Below are 26,512 nucleotides of genomic sequence, written 5' to 3' on the forward strand. Positions count from 1 at the left end.
GTGTAGACAGTATAAAATTGACACAAAGCATGATACATAAAGGATTTCAAGAGTTCCTCAAGGTGCTGACCAGTTCAAATCATCAAGGCAGGGTGAACATGGGGAACGCTTGTACTAGCTAAGGGCATCAAAATAGCCACTAGGTACAATAAGGATCTCCAAAATTTCTACAATCTGAGATCTTTGCTGTTAACTTCAAAGACAATGTAGTGGCTGAAAAGCAGATAAATAATTTTGTGAAGGCCAACACTAAAGGAAAAATACGCGAAGTAGTAAGAGGCTTAGATCCAAACACCATGATGGTTCTTGTGAACTATATCTACTTCAAAGGTATGTTGAAGAAAGATAAGTAATCAATATTTAAGGCTATGAATTGTTCCGTTGTTTGTTGTTGTTGTTGTTGTTGTTGTTGTTGTTATCATCATCATCATCATCATCATTCCCCACCCATCTGGCTGGGTTGCAAGGAGTATACCTTCAAACAAAGGACCTTTGCTAACTAAAGCACATAACTTTGTCATCATTGCCTGCCAAGTTACCAGTTGCTAAGGGGTGGCTTGAAAACTGTTGAACGTCCCAAAATATGTAGCATTCAATGCAGCATTAGAAAAGGACACGGGATGAGGCTGAGATGGCTAACCTGCAGGCTTCCAAATGTTTTTGGGTTACATCTTCCACCATCCCTAAACCATTGGGCACACTGGCTGACACTGATGGTGGTGAACTCGAGCAACATCCAGAGGGCACCAAGGTCCATGCCCCTGGATTTTATCTACCAGACAGGAGCAGCTCCCCTTGACTCAGTCCACGTTTGGGCCCATTGAGACCCCACTATTCCCATTTCTTCTCTCCCCTTGCTATCTTCTGAAATAAGGGCCAGCAAACTTTTTCAGCAGGGAGGCCAGTCCACTGTTCCTCAGATCTTGTGGGGGGCTGGACTATATTTTGAAGGGGGGGGGAATGAACAAATTCCTATGCCCCACAAATAATCCAGAGATGCATTTTAAATAAAAGCACGCATTCTACTCATGTAAAAACACCAGGCAGGCCCCACAAATAACCCAGAGATGTGTTTTAAATAAAAAGAAACATTCTACTCATGTAAAAACTATGCTGACCATCTGCGGGCTGGATTTAGAAGGCGATTGGGCATGTTCTGAAACACCAATAGCATGTTGACTTACCCTTGGCACTCTCCTGATTCAACACACTGCTTTCATACACATGGCTGAAGGTTCATTCTCAAATAGGCAACTAACTCTTCCTTTTTTCTAAGATGAGTGGGAATATCCATTCGTTCCTCAAAATACCAAAAAAGGAGATTTTTTTGTTGATGACAAGACAACTGTGAAAGTCAACATGATGAAGAAAACTGGCTATTTTAGACATGTACGTGATGAAAGTCTTTCCTGCTGGGTCATTGAACTTCCTTACAAAGGAGGTGCTGTTGCCTGGTTCGTTCTGCCTGAGAAAGGCAAACTGGAGAAAGTTGAGGATGGTTTGAAAGGGGAAACTTTGTCCAAATGGAGAAAATCTTTAGAAACAGGGTAAGCCTTTTCTCTGCTGTTTCTATATGTCCCTGTAGTAATTAGTATTTATTAATGCATGGAATAAAGGGATCTGTTTTTAAATCAAGGAGGACATATGTGCAAAGGACTCTGCCAACACACCAACAGAAGAGCCAAGAAACTAACTGTGGTGAAAACAATTATGTTTATTTAATATGACCCTTTAGGGGACCTGCAAAACAAATTATACTTAGCCTAAGCAAAATGTGGTGTATAAAGACAAGAGTGCTAGAGTTCTGTCTGGTCCTGTTACATGGGATCAATGCCAATCTGTTACCTCCGAGGATGTGGACAGGCTGCTTGGACAAGTGAAACCGACCACCTGTCTCCTTGATCCCTGCCCATCCTGGCTTATAAAAGCTAGCTGGGAAGGGCTGGGTGATGGGCTCTGCGGGGTGGTGAATGCTTCCCTCTGTGAAGGAGCCTTCCCAGACCCGCTGAAAGAGGCGGTCATTAAACCGCTTCTTAAAAAAACATCTTTAGACCCGGCCAATTTGGCCAACTATCGCCCAGTCTCAAATCTGCCATTCTTGGGCAAGGTGATTGAGCGGGTGGTTGCTGAACAACTCCAAGCACGCCTGGAGGAAACGAACCATTTGGATCCCTTCCAATCGGGATTCAGGCCTCACCATGGGACTGAAACTGCCTTGGTTGCGCTGGTTGATGATCTCCGGCGGGCTAGGGACAAAGGTGAGAGCTGTTTCCTAGTTCTGCTGGATCTCTCAGCAGCCTTTGACACCATCGACCATAGCACCCTTCTGGACCGTCTAGAGGGGCTGGGAGCTGGAGGCACTGTCATACAGTGGTTCCGCTCCTTCCTCCTGGGCTGTGTCCAGAAAGTGGTGGTGGGGGATGAGTGTTCAGACCCCTGGGCTCTCACTTGTGGGGTGCCTCAGGGTTCTGTCCTCTCCCCCATGCTTTTTAATATCTATATGAAGCCCCTGGGAGAGATCATCAGGGGGTTTGGACTGGGTGTTCATCAGTATGCAGATGACACCCAGCTCTACCTCTCCTTTAAATCAGAACCAGTGAAAGCAGTGAAGGTCCTGTGTGAGTGCCTGGAGGCGATTGGAGGATGGATGGCGGCTAACAGATTGAGGTTGAATCCTGACAAGACAGAAGTACTGTTTTTGGGGGACAGGGAGTGGGTTGGTGTGGGGGATTCCCTGGTCTTGAATGGGGTAACTGTGCCCCTGAAGGACCAGGTGCGCAGCCTGGGAGTCATTTTGGACTCACAGCTGTCCATGGAGGCGCAGGTTAACGCTGTGTCCAGGGCAGCTGTCTACCAGCTCCACCTGGTACGCAGGCTAAGACCCTACCTGCGCGCCAACTGTCTCGCCAGAGTGGTGCATCCTCTAGATATCTCACACTTGGACTACTGCAATGTGCTCTACGTAGGGCTACCTTTGAAGGTGACCCGGAAACTGCAATTAATCCAGAATGTGGCAGCTAGACTGGTGACTGGGAGTGGCCGCCGGGACCACATAACACCGGTTCTGAGAGATCTGCATTGGCTCCCAGTACGTTTCCGAGCACGATTCAAAGTGTTGGTGCTGACCTTTAAAGCCCTAAACGGCTTCGGTCCTGTATACCTGAAGGAGCGTCTCCACCCCCATCGTTCAGCCCAGACACTGAGATCCAGCGCCAAGGGCCTTCTGGCGGTTCCCTCATTGCGAGAAGTGAGGCTACAGGGAACCAGGCAGAGGGCCTTCTCGGTAGTGGCGCCCGCCCTGTGGAACGCCCTCCCATCAGATGTTGAAGAGATAAATAATTACCTGACATTCAGAAGACATCTTAAGGCAGCCCTGTTCAGGGAAGTTTTTAATATGTAACGCTGTACTGTTTTTAACACTGATTGGGAGCCGCCCAGAGTGGCTGGGGAAACTCAGCCAGATGGGTGGGGTATAAATAATAAATTATTATTATTATTAAGTTCCCTAAAATCGTGTCACTCCTGACAGCAGGGCATCTCAGTGATGCAGATAAAATAATTGGAAGGGATACTTCCTTCTTTCTCTAAGTTTCCTGGTGAGCTTGACAAGTGCAGAGTAGCGCTACTGGACCTGCTCCCTTGCCCCCAAATGTGCATGCCAAGCCTAAAGTTCATTTCCAGTGACCCAGTACAAGTCTGAATAAGGTGACCAAAGGTTGCTCTTAACCCAATACTGCCTCAGTTATTTACTCCCTGCCATCTCCTCACTTTCCTTTCCAGCCCAGACTAACAGCCAGTTAAAGCTATCAAGCATTGCCACTACAAACAAATGACTCCCAGTAGTATGAAAGAGGCCAAAAAAAGAGAGAGGTTTCTTGGGGCCAGTTAGGGGCTATTGTGGGAATGATAAGGACCCTCCCTCTAGTGGTAGGATTTGCCTACCTAATGTTTCAAGATGCTGTAGGAGTCATGAACACTCATCGCCATCCTATTTTCCTTCACTGGGTCAGTAGGAAAAGATGCTTGTAAGATTCTCTTACCTGCAATGAAGCTTAGAACTTTGTGCTCTGCTCTGCAAGTACAAGATTTATTTGGTTAGCAGTATATGCTCACCGTATTCCTGTGGGATTTAGTAAGCTATTCGCCTCCCACTCTTGACAGCAGCAAAGAAACACAGAACACAATCAGAACTGATATACTCAGTGGTGGTGCATGTTTTGTTTGCATGCATGTGGGACCAGGGGCTGGGTGTGAAACCCAGCACTCCAGCCCAACCCTTGCTGCTGACACCACTGAGTGGGTGTGGGGTGTGGAGGGTTCATGGGGCCACAGTGCACCACCTGCCCACTCGCTCACACAGGGCCAGGCCGCCCCCCCCCAATGCTGCCATTCAGCGAGAAGACTTGCAGCACGGCAGCAACAGGCAGGGTAGGGGTGCCTGCAAGCTGACACCTGGTTCACGCTCCTGCCGAATCATGCGCCTGGGGCTTCAGTCCCTGGCCCTCCCCACACGACGCTTCTGGATACACCCGAAAACAAACTGCAAAATGCTTCCCTTTAAGTACCGGTATATGTAGACTTGAAGCCATAAATGCTGCATGTTTCTAAACAAAGTTTCTTATCGCCTATCTTTTAACGTTTTGATTCTTGTTCAGAACGCAATTTTATTTGTCCATCCCCAAATTATCAATGGCTACATCCTACGATCTCAAAGATTTGTTGCCTGGGCTGGGCATTTCCGAAGTCTTTACTCCCAACGCTGACCTGACTGGAATTACTGGAGGTGGCAAGCTGAAGATTGACAAAGTACGTATGTAAATGTGGTCAGTTTGGGTATTTCATGGTATGTGATTGGACTTTTTACAAGATTAAGTAGGTGATGGAAGGCACGCCATACCACTGAGGCCACCTGAGCCTCAAGTGACAGCAATGGATCCAATCCAGAAATGCCCCCAAACTGCATACCCACTACTTCAAAGGGGGTGTTACCCCATCAAGAGCAGGCAACCTCCCATCCATCCAATCTAGGGGACCACCCACTAGGTTCTGGAGACAAGGATGGAACTACAGTGCCCCAACCCCAAACTCCTTGAAATGCCTCAGAAGGATACTGTGGTCAACAGTATCAAAAGCTGCCAAGAGATCAAGGAGACTGAGCAGTATCACATTCCCCATCCCATCTCTCTCTTGATAAATATCAACAATAAGGGCAACCAAATCAGTTTCAGTGCCATGACATGGCCTGAAGCCAGACAGGAATTGCTCTTCTTCTTTTGTGATCACTCATAGCCGAGTAAGATTGTCTCCCAAGAACATGGTATTAACGGTGAGTCCATATGTGACTGTGGAGGCCAGTTCTGTATCCGCATATACAGGTGGGTTTCTGGGTGGGAGTTGATCACGGTGATCAACTTAGCACAAGATCAACTCTTAGCATGTTTCTCCCTTGCATCCTGAGTTTGAGTGTCTTCAAAGCCCATGACACCTTTGGTAAAGGCTGTTCTCCAATTGGAGCGTTCATAGGCCAGTGTTTCCCAATTGTCGGTGTTTATACTGCATTTTTAAAGATTTGCCTTGAGAGAGTCTTTAAATCTATTTTGGTGACCATCAGCTTTACGCTTTCCATTTTTAAGTTCGGAATAGAGTAGAAAGGAGATATTTGCCACTGGACAATAGTGGTTTAACACTTCTGGGTGCAGGGAGATTATCTTAAGGAAAGAGTGTACTATCCCTTCCTTCAAGGCAGATGGTACCTTTTCTCCTTCCAATGAAGCATTAATCATTCCTGGTACCCACCCAGATGGGATGCAGGTGGTGCTGTGGGTTAAACCACAGAGCCTAGAGCTTGCCGATCAGGTCGGCGGTTCGAATCCCCGCGACTGGGTGAGCTCCCGTTGCTCGGTCCCAGCTCCAGCCAACCTAGCAGTTTGAAAGCATGAAGTGCAAGTAGATAAATAGTTACCACTCTGGCAGGAAGGTAAATGGCGTTTCTGTGCACTGCTCTGGTCATGTGGCCCCATGTATGCTGTGTGCCAGCTCCCTTGGCCAATAAAGCGAGATGAGCGTCGCAACCCCAGAGTCGTCTGCGACTGGACCTAATGGTCAGGGGTCCCTTTACCCACTGAGATGAACATCTGGGCCACTTCAAATAAAGTGGAAAATTTATTATATCCTGCCTTTATTCCATTGAGCGCAATGTGTCACTCATGTCTCTCCACCACAAACCTACATCAGGTCATTTTAGCTCTGCATTGTATTCCTATATCCAACACACATACATCCCGTACCCAGGGGGAAGAACAGTGATTGGGGAAGTACTGGGAGACCATCCTTTGAATGAGGATAGGGGGAGTATACATGTGTCTTCCATTTCATCTGTGATGTGTTGGAGGCTGTGATGGTTTCCAGTAAAATACCTATTTTCCCTCCTGTGCAGGCTTCTCACAAGGCTCTTCTGGATATAAATGAAAGTGGCACCGAGGCAGCCGCCGCCACCTTTATAAGCTCTAAGGTTGGAGCTGCTCCTGGGCCCCCTCCCGTTCCTTTGGTCTTTGACAGGCCATACTTTTTTTTCTTAATGGCATCAGTTGATGGGCCCATGCTTTTCATGGGGAAAATAGTAAACCCAGCTCATCCATGAACATAAGGGGACCATTCCGAGGCTTCCAATGGCCAGCTTTCTTAGTGACAAAAGAGCCCCCCCCCTTTGTTCTACAGACGCTGTGGAATCAGCCCATTATCAAAACCAGCAGTTGATTTTTAGGATGATTATGCCACTGACTACAAACTAAATGTAAAATAAAGTTGATTGTAAAACACTGGTTCTTGGAAGTAGGTGAAATTCATGTGCCTCATTTCAAATGTGTAACATGTTTCCTGCCCCGAAAAAGAACTTAGCAGAGTGCTAAATCCTACGCAAATGTCAACATGTTAAAAATGAAGGCTTTTAGATAAAGAGGGGAATGGCCCGAATGGCTCTGTTTTGGAACGTTTCGAACCGAAAAACTGGAAGTAAATGCTCAGGTTTTCGAACGTTTTTCGGAAGCCGAATGTCTGATGTGGCTTCCGCTTGAATGAAGGACCAACCAACCAATCGGAAGCCACGCTTCGGTTGTCGAATGTTATGGAAGCTGAACGGGCTTCTGGAACAAATTACGTTGGACAACCAAAGTTTGACTGTAATGACATTCAAAGTACTGGCTGTGGTACTGACATAAAACATCCTAGCCAGCAGCTGGAAACTGTAGCAAAAACTTAATCCAGCTGTTCCCCTTTATACTCTTGAAATTTCCACATACTGTAGAGACTTCACTGTGCCTGTTTTAACACTTCACCATCTCCCTTACTGGAAGGGAGACACTCACAATCTTTTCTTAGAACCAACCTGTCTGCTTTTGTCAATTGGGCATTGAAGCAGTTGAGCCCATAATACTGTACAGCTCATATTACAAATCTCAGTCCTGGCATTACCTGTACATGGGGCATCATTCCCCGGAGATGTGGAGCCTGGAAAACAGGGGTGGAGGCAGAGTTAAACTCCTCCCGGTAGATTCGCAGGATGTCTTGTGGGGTGCTACCTTTCATAAGGATCCCGTGAGATCCATCAAGGGCCTGGGCTGGGTCTTAAAAGGTTCACCGTGAGGGCTCAAATACCAGGAACAAAACTTTGAGGTCATGGTGGATTGTTCCATGCAGATTTAAAATATCCTCGGAGTCCTGTAGTGATTTCATGCTCTTTATTGCAGCTTGTAAAACAGTGATGAATTGCCCCCCAAACCTCAGGTTTTTATATACATTATTTACTCAATGAGTCCCGTTTGATTGGCCGATTCTGCTTCCCTCCTGGAGCCTGATTGGTCTTTTCCTGCAGGCCAATCAGCTGTTGCACTCTATGATCTGACCAGCCTAACAGGCTGATTAACTTCCTCCTGGAGCCTGATTGGTCTTTTCCTGCAAGCCAATCAGTTGTTGCATTCTAGGATCCTACTTGCCTATTGTTCTAGGATCCAAGATTAGTACAGAACAAGATTTCTACCTATTATGTGACTGCTGTGGAAAAGGGAAATTCCTTGCATGCTTTAGGATTCCTAGACAGCTTGTGACAGACATTGGTTCTCAGTTTACAGCTGCAGATTTTGAGCAGTTCCAGAGTATGACTTTGAACACATTACTTCCAGCCCACAATATCCACACTATCCTAAACTAGGGACTACAGGCTATAGCCCAGCAAAACTCTTGATGAGCACACAACTTAGGACAACTGTTTCTGCCTTGAAATTAAATTCGCACCGACATGGCTTAATATAAGGAAAGTTGCAAGAGTGGGACAGAAAGACTAAAGAATCCTACATATACTTTTATAATAATCACTATTCTGCTAGTGCACTATCTGACTTCAATCCAGGAGACCCTGTTCGGGCTAAATTAGACAATGAAAAAAGATGGAAGACTCAAACCAATGTGAAGAAGTACTTGTCACCCAGTTCCTATGCCATCAAGACCAATTGAGGAGAATTCATTAGAAATCATGGATATCTACAGTTAATGCCAAAGACTACACAAAGAGAAGAAGAGATCCCCTGTTACCCTTAGACCAGGGTCTCAAACTGTTGTTGGACTACAACTCCCATAATTCCTAGCTAGCAGGACCAATGGTCAGAGATCATGGAAGTTGTAGTCCAACAACAGCTGGAGACACAAGTTTGGGAAACCCTGTGTTAGGCTCAACATCAGGAGATCTACCTGTTGAAACACAGAGGGATAGATAAACAAACTATTCAACAGCCAAATGTTTTACTCATTAATTCATTCTGAGGTCTATCAAATAACCAGCCATATGATTTATTTCTATTGTAGAATTTATATAGTACAGCCTGCAAGTAATTGGAGGGAGGAGATGTAATGTAGAATTAACTAAAAGAATTCCTTCCAGGAGCACCTTAGAGACCAACTAAGTTTGTTATTGGTATGAGCTTTCATGTGCATGCATCTGAAGAAGTGTGCCCTTTCATCTGTTAAACTAAAAGTAATCTGCTATCTGATTGGATTTATTTTGCAGTCAAGAGATTAAGCTGGACAGTTAACTAAGTGATTGACATATTGTTGTTGTTTAGTCATTTAGTCATGTCCGACTCTTCGTGACCCCATGGACCAGAGCACGCCAGGCACTTCTGTCTTCCACTGCCTCCCGCAGTTTAGTCAAACTCATGCTGGTAGCTTCGAGAACACTGTCCAACCATCTTGTCCTCTGTCGCCCCCTTCTCCTTGTGCCCTCCATCTTTCCCAACATCAGTGTCTTCTCCAGGGAGTCTTCTCTTCTCATGAGGTGGCCAAAGTATTGGAGCCTCAGCTTCAGGATCTGTCCTTCCAGTGAGCACTCTGGGCTGATTTCCTTAAGAATGGAGAGGTTTGATCTTCTTGCAGTCCATGGGACTCTCAAGAGTCTCCTCCAACACCATAGTTCAAAAGCATCAATTCTTCGGCGATTAGCCTTCTTTATGGTCTAGCTCGCACTTCCATACATCACTACTGGGAAAACCGTGGCTTTAACTATACGGACCTTTGTTGGCAAGGTTTGCCAACAACAAACTTAGGTACATTAATTTCAATGGGTTTACTCAGAGTATGGGATTGATACAAACAATGACCAGGAAGTGCATGGATAGGTGCCAAGTGTGTTCAAATTTATAAACCTATTCTTTATTTCTTTGCTGTTGTTCCATATTATTCTAAAGTGGTGTTTCAAGCTGCGGTGCTAAATTCAGTTTACCTTGGCATGTTATCTATGCTTTTATACATTTACAAGAAAAATTAAACAAGTAGCTTCAGTATATTTGTTGCTGATTCCTCAGAACAGCCAAAGGAATGCTCCCAAGAAGCAGGCGTCTTTTAATTTCGTGGCTGCTGTCACCATGTGCAGTGATCATGGAGCCCCAGAAAGTAAAATCTCTCACTGCCTCCATTTCTTCCACCTCTATTTGCCAGGAGGTGATGGGACCAGTGGCCATGATCTTTGTTTTTTTTATGTAGAGTTTCAGACCATATTTTAGACATATTGACATATTTTGCTGTTGTTTAGTCGTTTAGTCGTGTCCGACTCTTCGTGACCCCATGGACCAGAGCACGCCAGGCACCTCTGTCCTCCACTACCTCCCGCAGTTTGGTCAAACTCATGCTGGTAACCTCGAAAACACTATCCAACCATCTCGTCCTCTGTCGCCTCCTTCTCCTTGTGCCCTCCATCTTTCCCAGCATCAGTGTCTTCTCCAGGGAGTCTTCTCTTCTCATGAGGTGGCCAAAGTACTGGAGCCTCAGCTTCACGATCTGTCCTTCCAGTGAGCACTCTGGGCTGATTTCCTTAAGAATGGAGAGGTTTGATCTTCTTGCAGTCCATGGGACTCTCAAGAGTCTCTTCCAGCACCATAATTCAAAAGCATCAATTCTTCGGCGATCAGCCTTCTTTATGGTCCAGCTCTCACTTCCATACATCACTACTGGGAAAACCATGGCTTTAACTATACGTATTGACATATTACTGGAATGTAATTCACAGCGTTCGGTAAAAGGAAGTACAGATTTGAAATAGAGACATGTTTGGTAAGAGAACAAGAAGAACATAGGTTTAAAGAAGATTGGAAAATGTTTATTGAATATATGGGGGGGATTGTGTACACTTGAAAACGTTGGCAGCGTTAAGATAAATTCAACAGTGTAAATAAGTTGTGATGGATGTAATAATGGAATAATGAATGGTTTGGTTTATGTAAAATATGCAGGGATTTATGTTGTGCAAAACAAACCATGGAAAGAGAAGAAGGGAAGTCATTGATATTTTAAGGTTGTTTAAATGAATATTCTAAATTGTAAAAAATAAAATTTCATAAAAATTATATTAAAAATGAAATAGAGACACATTTTAAAATTATCTTTATTGTACATGCAGTTTGCAGTCGGTGACATAGTCATCCTTTAAAATAACTACTGGTTATGCTGCTTTCTTCTGTCAAAGAAAGGGGAAAAGTCCTCTTTCATCACTAAGATGGCTGGTAATTCATCACTAAGATGGCTCCAAGACAGGTGCACTGTGGTTTAACCGTAATTGCAAACAAGCCAAACAACACCTCTGTGCTATTTATAATGATTACAAATCCTCAGGGGCAAAATCAGCTTACAAATATGTGCAAAAAAGGCCAAACAGGAATGGCAACTGAACCGTTGGCAAGCACTTATAGCTGCCTCAAGTACCCGTAATTCCCGAAAATTCTGGCTGTTGGTTAACAGAAAATCTAAAAGATACCCCTTAACAGTTATTCCTGCCCCAGTTTGGGAATCCTTTCTAAGGAACTATTTTGCCTTACCAGACCTTAATACTAATACAATCGATGGATTCTATGAGCAGCTCCCTCTTTGGCCACCCACTGATCCGGAAGAAATTCACGGACTCATTTCTAATCTTAAAATCGGAAAAGCCCCCGGTCCTGACCTAGTCCCAGCGGAAGCTATAAAACTTCATGCAGACTGGTGGGCGAAAATCCTGGCCGCTACTTTTGATGCCGTAAACAACAGTGGGAAGGTACCAAGAATATGGAAGGATGCGATTATTGTTCCAATTCATAAAAAGGGGTTGACAGATGATCCAGGAAATTACAGGAATATCAGTTTATTGTCATTAATCGGGAAAATATATGCACGGTTCTTGTTAACTAAGCTTACCAAGTGGGCTGAAGAGAACAACCTGATTGGGCCTGAACAGGCTTGTTTTAGACCGAATCAGTCAGCGGTTGATCATGTCTTAGTTTTATACCACCTTGCCCGGAAATATTCCTCCCCAAATAGAGGCCAACTTTGTGCGGCCTTTATTGATTTAAAGGCCGCTTTTGACAGCATCCCCAGAGGATTACTTTGGGGAAAATTAGTCCGATGGGGAATAGACAAAAGACTTTTGTGGCTAATAACTAAATTGCATGACGGATCGGCCGCGAGGGTGAGAATCACTCCGGCCGGCGACCTCTCAAATTCAGTAACTATCAATAGAGGTGTTCGTCAAGGATGTATCCTTGCTCCGACCCTTTTTAATCTATTTATAAGTGACATGAGAGCGCCTCTGATAGATTCTCAAGAAACGATCCACGCCCCCCGTCTTGCCCAATATCGTTGCCCCCTTCTACTCTACGCAGACGGCGCAGTGATCCTATCCTTCTCAAGAGTCAGCCTTAGGAGGGCATTAAAAATTTTCGATGGTTACTGCAAATCAAATTTTCTTACAATTAACCATGTTAAGTCCAAAGTCCTAATTTTCACCAAGAGTCGAAAAACCTATAATTGGAGAATAGACGGAAAAGCTATTGACCAAGTCTTTAAATTTCAGTACTTGGGAGTCCTTCTCCAACACAACATGGGCTGGAAGGTCCATCTTGCATATGTATTAAACAGAGCTAAAGCCCTTTCCTTTGCGCTACTGCGTTTTTTCTTTTCAGATGGGGCTTTCCATATTCCATCAGTGTTAAAAGTTTTCAAGGCAAAGGTGATTGCAACAATAGCATATGCAATCCCAATATGGGGGTCCTTTGTTAATCTAACCCATTTGGAGGTAATCCAAAACCAGTTTCTAAGAAGGTTGCTAAAATTACCCAGGTGTGTAAGCAATACTGCTATACGACTGGAACTAAATGTTACATCTCTAGAAACCACATTATGGAAATGCATCCTCTGTTACAGGTTGGCATTATGGCATAAACTTCCAAATCTCCACTTGATACAGTGTCTCTGGAGAGATGACTTCCCTAGCCCCTGGGCAAAAATAATACATGGGAAACTTGTGTCCCTAGGACTATCTCCATCTGAACTATTAAAATTGGATTTAATTTCTGCCAAGAGAATTATAACTCACAAATTAGAGGAGATGGATTTACAATTTAATATTGCGTCAGGTGGTGGCACCTGTTCGCCGATAAACCTTGGCTTAACACCACCAACAAAACTTCCATCTTATTTAACTACCTTATCTGTGGTGATGCACAGGTATGCCTTTATAAAGGCTAGATTCAATGTTTTCCCATCAAACGTGTTGGGTAACAGACTCTCCAACGGACAGATCTCACTCCTCTGTGACTGTAAAAGTGGATCTATAGAATCGTTATATCATATAATCTTCTGTTGTCCATTACATTCGGCCTCACAGTCCAAGTTTCTGGCCCCATATTTATCGAGAATTGCTGACGGACCTCAGGAAGCCCAAATAATATACTTATTAAACGACGAAGATACAAGTAGTACCTTGCAGTCGCTAGATACCTGATTAATGTTTTATTTCAAAAGAGGAGAAATGGATCACTGTATGACTCTGACAGCTTAGCTAAACTTAAGAACCATCAATAAGTGCCAGAACTAAGACACATACCCCCCAAAATCTGATGGATTTGAATTGTGGTTTACATAGAGGGAGCTTATTGTGGATAGTGTTTACTTAACTGAAGTAAAATTGGTTTTATATGGGTGTTTTAACTTGGAACTTTTGAAATTGTATTGTTTTTGGATAAATTTTGATGTATTGTCTTCGATATGGGCCAATGGCCGCAATAAATCTATACTATACTACTTTACTATACTGCTTTCTTCTGTCACAGAAAGGGGGAAAGTCCTCTTTCATCACTAAGATGGCTGGTAATTGGAAGCTTCTGAATGGTCCACCTAATGTTCATTTTTGAACAGGGTTCACTACTTTCCCCAAGAAAAGCATGGGTCCATCATTTGGTGCCATTATGGTGAGAAAGAATGGCTTGTCAAATATGAGTTCAATAGGAAAGGAGAGGCGTGCAGATTTGGGACCAATCTCTACAGCGGTCACTGCTGCTGCCTCACTACCTTCTTCATGTATATCCCGAACAGCCTCGTGAAGGAAGGAAGATATATTCATTTTTGGAAGCCATCACAGCCTCCAACATATCACAAATGAAACACGAAACACATTTATAATCCTCCTATCCTCATTCCAAGAATAATTTCCCAGTGCTTCCCCCACCATCAAAACACACACAAGGAAAAAACCACAACCACACAAACACACACAAAGAAAAAAACCACACAAACAAAAATGCACACAAGCACACATCGATTGGGTCTAAGATTTAAATGCTTCCAGTCAGCTGCCAGTGTGTTGTGTTATGTAACATATTTTCATGTTATAAGCCACCCTGTGATCCTCAGGTGAAGGGCAGTATATTTATTTATTAAATGAATGAATGAACGAATGAATGAATGAATGAGCCACTGTCGTGTGTGCAGTCTCTTCCCACTCCCCCTCTTTCGGCCAACTGCATGTCTCCCACTTGTTTCTTCTTCTGCTAATAGACACAACAAACTTTGTTGTTGTTGTTTAGTCGTTTAGTCGTGTCCGACTCTTCGTGAACCCATGGACCAGAGCATGACAGGCACTTCTGTCTTCCAATGCCTCCTGCAGTTTGGTCAGACTCATGTTTGTAGCTTCGAGAACACTGTCCAACCATCTTGTCCTCTGTCGTCCCCTTCTTCTTGTGCCCTCAATCTTTCCCAACATCAGGTTCTTTTCCAGGGAGTCTTCTCTTCTCATGAGGTGGCCAAAGTATTGGAGCCTCAGCTTCAGGATCTGTCCTTCCAGTGAGCACTCTGGGCTGATTTCCTTAAGAATGGAGAGGTTTGATCTTCTTGCAGTCCATGGGACTCTCAAGAGTCTCCTCCAGCACCATAGTTCAAAAGCATCAATTCTTCGGCGATTAGCCTTCTTTATGGTCTAGCTCGCACTTCCATACATCACTACTGGGAAAACCATGGCTTTAACTATACAGACCTTTGTTGGCAAGGTTTGCCAACAACAAACTTAGGTACATTAATTTCAATGGGTTTACTCAGAGTATGGGATTGATACAAACAATGACCAGGAAGTGCATGGATAGGTGTCAAGTGTGTTCAAATTTATAAACCTATTCTTTATTTCTTTGCTGTTGTTCCATATTATTCTAAAGTGGTGTTTCAAGCTGCGGTGCTAAATTCAGTTTACCTTGGCATGTTATCTATGCTTTTATATATTTACAAGAAAAATTAAACAAGTAGCTTCAGTATATTTGTTGCTGATTCCTCAGAACAGCCAAAGTAATGCTGCTCCCTCACTTGAGTGGGGGTGAATTTGCCATGCCCAGAATCCACCCGAGAAAGGAGACTCAAGTGGTTGCCCCAGGGGAGGGGTGTTGCTGGCCCATGTGGAAACCTAGCCAAGAGGACTAAGCCGCTTTGAAGCCTCGATCTGTGGAAACACTCCAGTCTTTTCATTGGAGTGCCCACCTTCCGTCCCTGCATGGTATGGGGTTTAGTTAGTTCCCTATTTGGGAGCTGAGGAATTATATTTGGCTTCAGGACTCCTTTCCCCCCCTCTACAGAACTTCATATGTTTGGGACTAATTGGTTAGGCTGCAGTTGCATTTTATTAATTGGCTGTTAGTCAGGGCAGGAAAGACAACTCAAGAGACAGTGGGACAGATAACCGAGGCAGTACAGTGGTACCTCAGGTTAAGTACTTAATTTGTTCCAGAAATCTGTTCTTAACTTGAAACTGTTCTTAACCTGAAGCACCACTTTAGCCAATGGGGCCTCCTGCTGCTGCTGCACCGCCAGAGCACGATTTCTGTTCTTATCCTGAAGCAAAGTTCTTAACCTGAAGCACTATTTCTGGGTTAGCAGTGTCTGTAACCTGAAGTGTATGTAACTGTGGTGGTGGGGGATGAAAGTGGTGGTGGGGGGGATGAGTGTTCAGACCCCTGGGCTCTCACTTGTGGGGTGCCTCAGGGTTCTGTCCTCTCCCCCATGCTTTTCAACATCTACATGCAGCCGCTGGGAGAGATCATCAGGGGGTTTGGGCTGAGTGTTCATCAGTATGCGGATGATACCCAGCTCTTAATTTGTTCCAGAAATCTGTTCTTAACTTGAAACTGTTCTTAACCTGAAGCAACACTTTAGCCAATGGGGTCTCCTGCTGCCGCTGCGCCGCCAGAGCACGATTTCTGTTCTTATCCTGAAGCAAAGTTCTTAACCTGAAGCACTGTTTCTGGGTTAGTCGTGTCTGTAACCTGAAGCGTATGTAACTGTACTGGGTGAAGGGAAATCTTGGTCCATCTTGAGGACTGGAGAAATACCAACTAAAGAACAATGACAAGAGAAGTTGATGAACTATGCAGAACTGGCAAAAATGACAGATAGACTAAGAGAAAAAGACAACAGAGACTTCGAAAAAGATTGGGAACCTTTCATATTATATTTGCAGAAACAAAAAAAGTCAATAGACTTGATGGCAAGATTTAAATAAACATTCACATTATTACCATTAGAAAATGTTTAGAAGATAGTGAAATATGATGGTGTATTTCCTGTTATTTTTATGTCTTTAGGCTTGAAGTTACATAATTAATAATTTAATAATTAAATTAATAATTTTTTTCTGTTAAGAGATAGCAAAATGGGTGAAAATAGAGACAAATCAGAAGCGGAAGTTGGGGGAAGCCTTGGAGGGGAGGGAGGGAGGAATATATAGTAAATGTTAAGAATTTGAGGTGTATGTAATGAATGAAAAAGAAAAAATAATTCAATTTTTTTTTAAAAAAAAGAAGGGAAACCTTGGTCCACCTTATGCCGTCTTTCAGTGAGTCACTGAATGTGCACTTGAGGCTTGGCATGCATGTGAGGTGAGCACCAAGCCCAGTGGGCCACTGGGTGCTTCTCAAGTCACATGGCCAAGGTTCTCGGAAGGAGGAGGAAGAATTCCTTCCAAACCAGCTCCCTTTGACAGGGAGGTGGGGAGAGAGAAAGGGCTGGCTTGGGAGAGAGAGAGAGTTGCTTTGCGGGGGGGGGGGCTGGCTGGCGAGGGAGAGAGCTGCTTAAGGGGAGTGGGGGGTGGCTTGGGGGATACAGAGAACTGCTTTAGCGGGAGAGAGAGAAAGGGCTGGCTTGGGGAGGGGCAGGCCCAGACGTGGGGGGGGGGGGGGCATATGGGCCACTTGGGCCGGGCCTCCGATTCCAAAGGGGGCCTCGGTCAGCATATTTATCTTGTTTTCCATTTTGTCTTTATATGCAGATATGGTTCAAGCCTTGAAATAAAATTATTTGTCAGCATAACTTTTGTGAAAATTATTTATATACTTATCTATAAGACTTCAGTTACCCCAGGGTAAAAAAAAAAAAAAGTGGGCCCCATTATCTACCTGGCCTGGGCCTCTGCCTGGCTCCACAAGGCTCTGGGGAGGGAGAGAGAGAAGCTGACTCGCTCCTCAGAGCAAGAACTTTTGCCTCCTTCCCCACCCCTTAAATTCCCCCCTCCCATATCCAGTTAGTCACCTCCTTCCACATACAGACACATACACACACACACACCTTTTGCGTGCTCCTCCTCCCTCCAATGACAATGGGTAGATCACTGCCAATTTTTATACTGCGTAGATGGCAGCCAATTTGAAGTTGGATATGCCTGTTCTAGTGCAATAGTGATGTTTCTCTATTAAGCAAAAAATTGGCAGAGCTGTGGAGGAGGAAAGAGAGGGCACTGGGAAATTTAATATGTCCATTTTTCTCCCATTTTATTGTACTCAAACAGCTCCCCTTTCCATTCCTCAGGTACTATGTGTACTCATGGTACTAGGTGTTGCAATCAACATCAAGTGTCCTTTTCTACGTGGTACATTAAAACATATATTTAATATAAGAACTTCCATCATATATGTATGTAGATTGGGACCTTAGTATACATCTGTTTAAATCTGTTTTCCTCTCAATGTAGCTCTTCAAATGAACCTCAGTTTCTGCACAATTCTAAATGTGAGCAGGGAAAATGTCGGCTTGATGTTTAAAAACATTTGGCATAATTCATGAATTTCTTAGAAGAGCTTGTTCATCTGTGAATAAGGCTCTCCTGGGTTTCAGGAGGAAATGATGGAAATCTTAATGTACTGATTTCAGTTTGGTTAAAGCCACATCTTGACAAATGCTGGCTCAGGGTGGTGCTTTTATCCTCCAGTAAACAGCACAGAGTGGCCATTGTTGATGGCAGGAGTGGTCTGTACTCTACTTCCTTAAACATTTCCCTCTTCCATTCCCCAGGAGTCTCATATGAGAGAGAGAAAAGCTGTGGAACCCACAAATACAATACGATAATCTTTACTGTCATTGTCCCATACAGAACAATGAAAAAATCTACATCAGACATTCAAAACCCACAAGCCTGCTATCCCAGCTATCCCAGCCGGGTTAGCCCCTAAAACGCTGATACCCCATAATTGGATACAATATACTCACATAAAGGCTACCTTAAACGATGTTTAAAACCAAAATCACATTTGGATAGAAACTGTTTCTCAGGCGGCTAGTCCTAGTCTTTAAAAGGCAGAAGCTGAAAGAGATCATTTCTGGAGTGCGCACTATCCTGCACTATCTCTGCAGCTTTCTTATGGCACCTGGAAGCATAGATTTGATCCAAGGTGGGAAGAGTGCACCCAATTATTCTCTCCACAGTCTTTACAACCCTGGACAACATTGTTTTTCCCCGACCATGCAGCTCCCAAACCACACACACAGACCATAAGTTAATACACTCTCAACAGTACAATGGTAAAATGCCATCAACAGGTCCTTTGAGAGATTATTTTTCCAGAAGATTCTCATAAAATATAACCTCTGCTGTGCTCTCTCCATCAAGTCTTTGCTGTTTCCTCCCCAGGTTAGGTCATCTCTCAACTCCATTCCCAGAAATCGAAACACCGAAACCTGTTCCACACACTTCCCCTCAATAATAAGTTGCTGAATATTCAATTTACATATTCTAAACTCCACAATAATCTCATTTGTTTTCTTTGTTTTCTTTAAGTTAAGGAGTATCATCATAGCACCTCCACATTACATTTTCCCACTTGTGTCACCATGTGTTTCCCCGTGAAAGCTTTAGAAATCAAACTACTTTACAATTGATTTTACACTGGAGTGAAATCACACTTTAGTTCAAGGTTTTTGCAATCTCCGGAGTGATGAAATGAAGGACATCTCCCTTTAATCCCTACTCAATGACAATTCACTTTGAACTTCGCTGGCGAAACTCCCCATACTCTGGGGGCTAGGTTTTCCTAAATCCCACTGTTTAACTACAGCTCATTGGAACTGGATGCAGTTGAATTACTGAACCACCACATATTTGTGTTTTTCAAACCATGAAGTCATGATCTTATCGGCTGGCGCAGCATCAGATACAAACCAGGTAGGTGTCCTTACCCAATTGGCTGCTGCAGCAAAAGGTAGAAGCAAGCCAGGGATATAAATGGAAGGTAACCTAAGGAGAAGAGAGCTTACTCTACAAGCAAGAGGGAAGAGCAAACATCTCAGCCTAAAGGAGCAAGTGTCAAAGTAATAAGCGTCACTACAGGACGTTTTGGGGAAAGCCCAGGTATGTATAAAAAGGATCTGAGAAAACTTTGTTAATAATTCACCATCCATAAGGGGCAGTGAAAGCTAGCTGAATGAGTGTGAAGGGGAGACGTACAGGTTAACATCAGGCCACTTGCCCCCCTTGCAGAAGTTTCTGATTCTAAAAGGCTGCTGTTCTGGGAGCACTAGGCCCTGGTGAGGCTGTATACCCCCTGCCTGAGTGGCTGAAGCAGCTCAGGACACTCCCCAAACTAGGACACCTTTCATTAGTACGTACTGGGGAAGGGAGAATGCAAGGCAAGCCTGCTGAGGATGTTGGGCAGCATCACTGGCAAGGATGATGAGCGAGAGGAAGCCCCAGGCAGTCAAAGCAAGTTATGCAGATGTGTGAAGGGACAATAAGTAATACCCATTTACTGAATCATTTGATCAAAGTAATTCTGACCAATAAGGGCACAGTAAGCTCCCAATGTCTGAGGGATCCAAATCCTGGCATAACGTACAACTCAGAACGTACAACTAGAGTAGGAAGCCTATAGAAAAGAGCTAGTGTTGTGGAAAACTAGGCCACAGTCAACAAATGAGAATGACACATTCCCAATAAATGTTACCTTAGAACAAAAAGAATTCCTTTGAATAGGTTTCCATAGAAGAGTGCTAATGTGTGCTAAAGAGAGCCAGTGTGGTGTAGTGGTTAAGAGCGGTAGTCTCGTAATCTGGGAAACCGGGTACACGTCTCCGCTCCTCCACATGCAGCTGCTGGGTGACCTTGGGCTAGTCACACTTCTTTGAAGTCTCTCAGCCCCACTCACCTCACAGAGTGTTTGTTGTGGGGGAGGAAGGGAAAGGAGAATGTTAGCCGCTTTGAGACTCCTTAAAGGGAGTGAAAGGCGGGATATCAAATCCAAACTTTTCCTCTTCTTCTTCTTCTTCTTCTTCTTCTTCTTCTTCTTCTTCTTCTTCTTCTTCTTCTTCTAATATATGCTGGTGTTTTGTGTGTGTCTGTGTGTTTAGGAAATCTCAGATTGCAATGAAACTCGCCATCCATTTCTCCTTGTTACTGATTGTCCTTCAAGCCCACAATGGTCATGGAGATAAAGATCCACTTCAAGAAAAGCTAGCTTCCAGCATTGCTGACTTTGCATTTAAATTCTCCAGACAAGTAGCTTCACTCCAGGGTGGCAAAAATATCTTCTTCTCTCCTCTGAGTATCTCCATGGCGTTTTCAATGATTGGCATGGGTGCTAAATCCAACACCCAAAATCAAATTTACGAAGGACTTGGATTGACATCAATTGACACAAGCAAGGTCCATAAAGGATTTAAACAGCTCATTCAGATGCTGAACAGTCCTGGAGCTAAGATGGACATAGGAAATGCCATGTGGATAAAACAGTCACATCAAATTCTTCCTAAGTTTTCAGAGGATGTCAAAAGTTTGTACAAAACAGAGAGCTTTAACTTTGAACAATCCTCAGCGGCTGCAGAGCAGATAAATGATTACGTGGCAAAGAAAACTCATGGGAAAATTACTAAAGCAGTTGAAGGCTTAGATCCAAAAACCATCATGGTTCTTGTGAACTATATCTACTTCAAAGGTATGTTAAAGAAAGATAAGTTACAAATATTTAATGCTTTGTATTGTTCAATCTGCTAAAACTGGAAGGAATAACTTATCCCTTCAAAACAAAAGCATTTCTACAGTGAAACCAACAATTTAGTTGAATGTTCTAAAACATACAGCATTTAATGCAGAATTAGAGAAAGACAGGTGTTGAGGCTGAAGTGGCTAACCTGAAGGATTCCAGATGTTCTTGGGCTACATCTCCCACCATCCCTGACGATTGGCCATGCTGGCTGATACTGATGGTGGTGAAGTCCAGCAACATCAAGATCCCTGCCCCTGGATGCTTCTAAAACACACAGGAAGCAGTTCCACTTGACTCAGTCCACATTTTGGCCTGTGGGACCCCACTCTTCCCATTTCTTGCTGTCTTCTGAAACATCAATAGCAGGTTGACTTACCCTTGGCAATCCTTCTCCTTTGTCTGCACTCTCCTGATTCAACATACTGCTTTCATACCCATAGTTGAAGGTTCATTCTCTAGCAGGCAGCTGATCCAGTTCTGATCCAGTTCTGCTGGATCTCTCAGCGGCTTTTGATACCATCAACCCTAACATCCTTCTTGACCGTCTTGAGGGGCTAGGAGCTGGGGATACTGTTATACAGTGGTTCCACTCCTTTCTCCTGGGTTCTTCTCGACATGGGTCCAGAAAGTGTGGGGGGGTGAGTGTTCAGACCCCTGGGCTCTCACTTGTGGCTCAGGGGTCTGTCCTCTCCCCCATGCTTTTTAACATCTACATGCAGCCGCTGGGAGAGAACATCAGGGGGTTTGGATTGGGTGTTCATCAATATGCGGAGGATACCCAGCTCTACCTCTCTTGTAAATCAGAACCAGTGAAGACAGTGAAGGTCCTGTATGAGTATCTGCAGGGGGTGGGAGGATGGATGGCAGCTTATGGATTGAGGTTGAATCCTGACAAGACAGAAGTACTTTTCTTGGGGGACAGGGGGCGGCCTGGTGCGGAGGACACCCTGATCCTGCTTGGTGTAACTGTGCCCCTGAAGGACCAGGTGTGCAGCCTGGAAGTCATTTTGGACTCACATCTGTCCATGGAGGCGCAGGTTAATTCTGTGTCCAGGGCATCTGTTTACCAGCTCCATCTGGTACGCAGGCTGAGAACCTACCTGCCCGCAGACTGTCTTGCCAGAGTGGTGCATGCTCTAGTTATCTCCCACTTGGACTACTGCACTCTACATGCGGCTTGAAGGTGACTTGGAAACTACAAGTAATCCAGAATGCGGCAGCTAGACTGGTGACTGGGAGTTGCCGCCGAGACCACATAACACCACTCTTGAAAGACCTACATTGGCTCCCAGTACATCTCCGAGCACAATTCAAATGTTGGTGTTGACCTTTAAAGCCCCCTAAACAGCCTCGGTCCTGTATACCTGAAAGAGCATCTCCACCCCCATCGTTCAGCCCAGACACTGGGGTCCAGCGCCGGGGGCTTCTGGCGGTTCCCTCATTGTGAGAAGTGAGGTTACAGGGAACCAGACAGAGGGCCTTCTCGGTAGTGGCACCTGCCCTGTGGAATGCCCTCCCAGCAGATGTCAAGGCAATAAACAACTATTTTACTTTTAAAAGACAAACGAATGCGGCCCTGTTTAGGGACATTTTTAATGTCTGACTCTGTATTGTTTTTAATATGCGGTTGGAAACTCAGCCAGATGGGCGGGGTATTAATAAATTATTATTATTATTATTATTATTATTATTATTATTATTATTATTATTATTATTCCTCTTCTTCTTCTTTTTCATTTTAGATGACTGGAAATATCCCTTTAACCCTAAATTAACCCATAAAAAATTTTTTTTTATTGACGAAAGACAAACTGTGAAAGTTGACATGATGAAAAACACGGAGCATTACAGATATTTCCACGATGAAGCTCTGTCATGCTGGGTAGTTGAACTTCCTCACAAAGGAGGTGCTGCTGCCTGGTTCATTCTGCCTGATGAAGGCAAACTGAAGGAAGTGGAGGATGCTATGGGGGAGGAAACTTTGTCCAAATGGAGAACATCTTTAAAAAGGGGGTAAGGCTTTTCTCTGCTGTTTCTAAATGTCTCTGTAGTAGTTAGTATTTATTAGAGTTTGGAATGAAGGCATCTATTTTAAAACTGTAAAATGCCTCTATTTAAGGGTATGAAGGTCTGACACTGCAAATGCAGTTTATTGCTGAGTGTTATAAAACTCTTCATCGCTGATGATTTAATGTTCTGATTCTCGTTTAGGAAAGAAATTGATCTGTTCCTTCCAAAATTCTCGATGTCTGCATCCTATAATCTCAACAATGTGCTGTCTAGGCTGGGCATTACTGATGTGTTTAGCGACAATGCTGATCTATCTGGAATTACTGGAAGTAGCGACCTGAAGATTACCAAAGTACGTGTGTAAATATCATGCCTTGGGTATTTTATGGTATGAGATCAGGCTTTTAAAAGTAACTGACAAATTTACTTCGAAGCATTAAGAATCAGCCCCTGGACCTTTCCACCTTCTCTTCCAGTCTCTGTAGCAAGAAGACAGTGCCTGATCATTCCTTATCAGGAGACTCTTTGCCTCCTTCCATAGTAACCAAGTACATAGGGTCGTAGGCAGTGTTAGTACCACTCAGAGATGACCCAGTCAGAATAATTTTATTTATTTAGTTAGTTAGTTAGTTCCCATTCTTCACTCTAAGGTGCCAGGGTGAGTTACAACATTAAAACACAACATTAAAAATAGTTTGAAAACTACCTGCAATCATAAAAACAAGGAGGGTCGTAGAATTGTAGAACTGTAGAGTTGTAAGAGAGCCCTAGGGTCATCTAGTCCAACCCCCTGCAATGCAGGAATCTCAGCCAAAGCATCCATGATTGATGGCCATCCAACCTCTGCTTAAAATCCTTGAAGGTATGAAATTCCAGCACCTCCTTTGATCTGGATATTATACTGGAATGGACTTCCTTGGAGCATCTTAAGCAGAGGTTGGATGGCCACCTGTCATGGATGTTTTAGTTGAGATTCCTGCATTGCAGGGGGTTGGCCTAGATGCCCCTTCTAAGTCTACCATTCTATGAGTCTATGAATTATTCTGGGACCTTTACTGGTGGCAACTGCATGCACACAGACTTAATTGCATTGCATGTGAGAATTTTGCTTGGGTTAGGGAAATGCTGCACTAAGTTCCAACACATCTGAAAGACGAATCAGAACCCAGTGTTGTGGAGAAAATCAAAATAAAGCAGCTAATCAAAAGACAGTCCAGACTGGAAGTTCTTTAAGACAGGCAGAACCCAGTCACTCCATTCTTCTGTGCATATTTACAGGCAGCGCTTGTGGCCTTGGAACAAAGGTTCGGAAGGAATTCTTCCTCCTCGTTCCGAGAACCTTGGCCATGTGACTCCTGCAGGGCTCCCCACGCTGTGGATGTCTGGGGCGGGGCGCTCTGCTTGAGGGCGCCCCGCCCGCCGGGTGGCAGGCTGCTATCCGTAGGCTGCTATCCGCAGCATAAGGTGGACCAAGGTTTCCCTTCTTTTTTAAAAGAAAATTAAATTATTTTTTCTTTTTCATTCATTACATACATCTCAAATTCTTAACATTTACTATATATTCCTCCCTCCCTCCCCTCCAAGGCTTCCCTCAACCGCTTCTGGTTTGTTTCTACTTTCACCCACTTTGCTATCTCTTAACAGAAAAAGTTATTAATTACGTAACTTCAAGCCTAAAGACATGAAAATAACAGGAAATACACCATCATATTTCACTATCTTCTAAATATTTTCTAATGCTAATAATATGAATGTTTATTTAAATCCTGCCATCAAGCCTATTGACTTTCTTTGTTTCTGCAAATATAATATGAATGGTTCCCAATCTTTTTCGAAGTCTCTGTTGTCTTTTTCTCTTAGCCTATCTGTCATTTTTGCCAGTTCTGCATAGTTCATCAACTTCTCTTGCCATTGTTCTTTAGTTGGTATTTCTCCAGTCCTCAAGATGGATCAAGATTTCCCTTCACCCAGTACTGCCTCGGTTATCTGCCCCACTGTCTCTTGAGTTGTCTTTCCTGCCCTGACTAACAGCCAATTAATAAAATGCAACTGCAGCCTAACCAATTAGTCCCAAACATATGAAATTCTGTAGAGGGGAAAAAAGGAGTCATGAAGCAAAATATTCCTCCTCAGACCCCAAATAGGGAACTAACTAAACCCCATACCATGCAGGGGCGGAAGGTGGGCACTCCAATGAAACGACTGGAGTGTTTCCACAGACCGAGGCTTCAAAGTGGCTTAGTGCTTGTGTGCATTTTTGTTTTTGGGTTTTTTTTTTCATTCTCTGTGTTTGTGTGTTTATTTCCTTGTTTGTGTTTTGATGGTGGGGGAAACACTGGGAAATGATTGTTGGAATGAGGATAGGAGGATTGTAAATGTGTTTCACTTTTCATCTGTGATATGTTGCAGGCTGTGATGGTTTCCAAAAATGTATCTTCCTTCCTTCCTGTGCAGGCTACTCACGAGGCTGTCCTGGATATACATGAAGAAGGTAGTGAGGCAGCAGCAGTGACCACTGCACGGTTTGTTTTCAAATCTCTAGGACCCCCCTCCGTTCCTATTGAACTCATATTTGACAAGCCATTCTTTCTCACCATATTGGCACCAAATGATGGACCCATGCTTTTCTTTGGGAAAGTAGTGAACCCTGCTCGAAAATGAACATTAGGTGGTCCATTCAGAAGCTTCCAATTACCAGCCATCTTAGTGATGAAAGAGGACTTTCCCCCTTTCTTTGATAGAAGAAAGCAGCATAACCAGTAGTTGTTTTTAAGGACAACTATGACATCGACAGCAAACTGTGTGTACAATAAAGATAATTTTAAAACATGTCTCTATTTCATTTTTGAATATAATTTTTATGAAATTTTCTTTTTTGCAATTAATAATATTCATTTAAACAACCTTAAAATATCAATGACTTCCCTTCTTCTCTTTCCATGGTTTGTTTTGCACAACATAAATCCCTGCATATTTTACATAAATTAAACCATTCAGTATTCCATTATTACATCCATCACAACTTATTTACACTGTTGAATTTATCTTAATGCTGGCAACGTTTTCAAGTGTACACAACCCCCCCCCCCCATATATTCAAGTGTACACAATTCCCTCCCATATATTCAATAAACATTTTCCAATCTTTTTTAAACAGCTGTCCATGGAGGCACTGGTCAATTCTGTGTCCAGGGCAGCTGTTTACCAGCTCCATCTGGTATGCAGACTGAGACCCTACCTGCCCGTGGACTGTCTCGCCAGAGTGCTGCATGCTCTAGTTATCTCCTGCTTGGACTACTTCAATGTGCTCTACATGGGGCTACCTTTGAAGGTGACCCGGAAGCTACAACTAATCCAGAATGCGGTAGCTAGACTGGTGACTGGGAGTGGCTGCTGAGACCACATAACAATGGTCTTGAAAG

The 26,512-nt window shown here is 43.7% G+C and overlaps 1 protein-coding gene and 1 pseudogene across 1 annotated transcript; both read left to right on the top strand.

Moving 5' to 3' along the window:
- The window catches only part of LOC114585583 (serine protease inhibitor A3M-like), an 8,953-nt pseudogene extending 445 nt beyond the window's left edge, over positions 1–8,508 (top strand).
- A 12,040-nt stretch (positions 8,509–20,548) lies between these two features.
- Positions 20,549–25,751, top strand: LOC114585593 (serine protease inhibitor A3M-like). Its single transcript, XM_028708403.2, has 4 exons — positions 20,549–21,029; positions 22,823–23,093; positions 23,292–23,442; positions 25,545–25,751. Exons 1-4 carry the CDS (start codon positions 20,648–20,650, stop codon positions 25,749–25,751), a joined length of 1,011 nt encoding a protein of 336 aa, XP_028564236.2. The 5' UTR covers positions 20,549–20,647.
- Positions 25,752–26,512: the final 761 nt, after the last annotated feature.

The sequence above is a fragment of the Podarcis muralis genome, chromosome 1 (assembly GCF_964188315.1).
Source record: "Podarcis muralis chromosome 1, rPodMur119.hap1.1, whole genome shotgun sequence".
NCBI lineage: Eukaryota > Metazoa > Chordata > Lepidosauria > Squamata > Lacertidae > Podarcis > Podarcis muralis.

What these genes read in the sequence shown, in the direction of transcription:
- LOC114585593 (XM_028708403.2), top strand. Translation starts at nt 20,648, where the DNA reads ATGGCGTTTTCAATGATTGGCATGGGTGCTAAATCCAACACCCAAAAT. An exon ending in GAACTATATCTACTTCAAAG is followed by an intron (nt 21,030 to 22,822) that starts GTATGTTAAAGA and finishes TTTTCATTTTAG; the next exon opens with ATGACTGGAAATATCCCTTT. An exon ending in GCGACCTGAAGATTACCAAA is followed by an intron (nt 23,443 to 25,544) that starts GTACGTGTGTAA and finishes CTTCCTGTGCAG; the next exon opens with GCTACTCACGAGGCTGTCCT.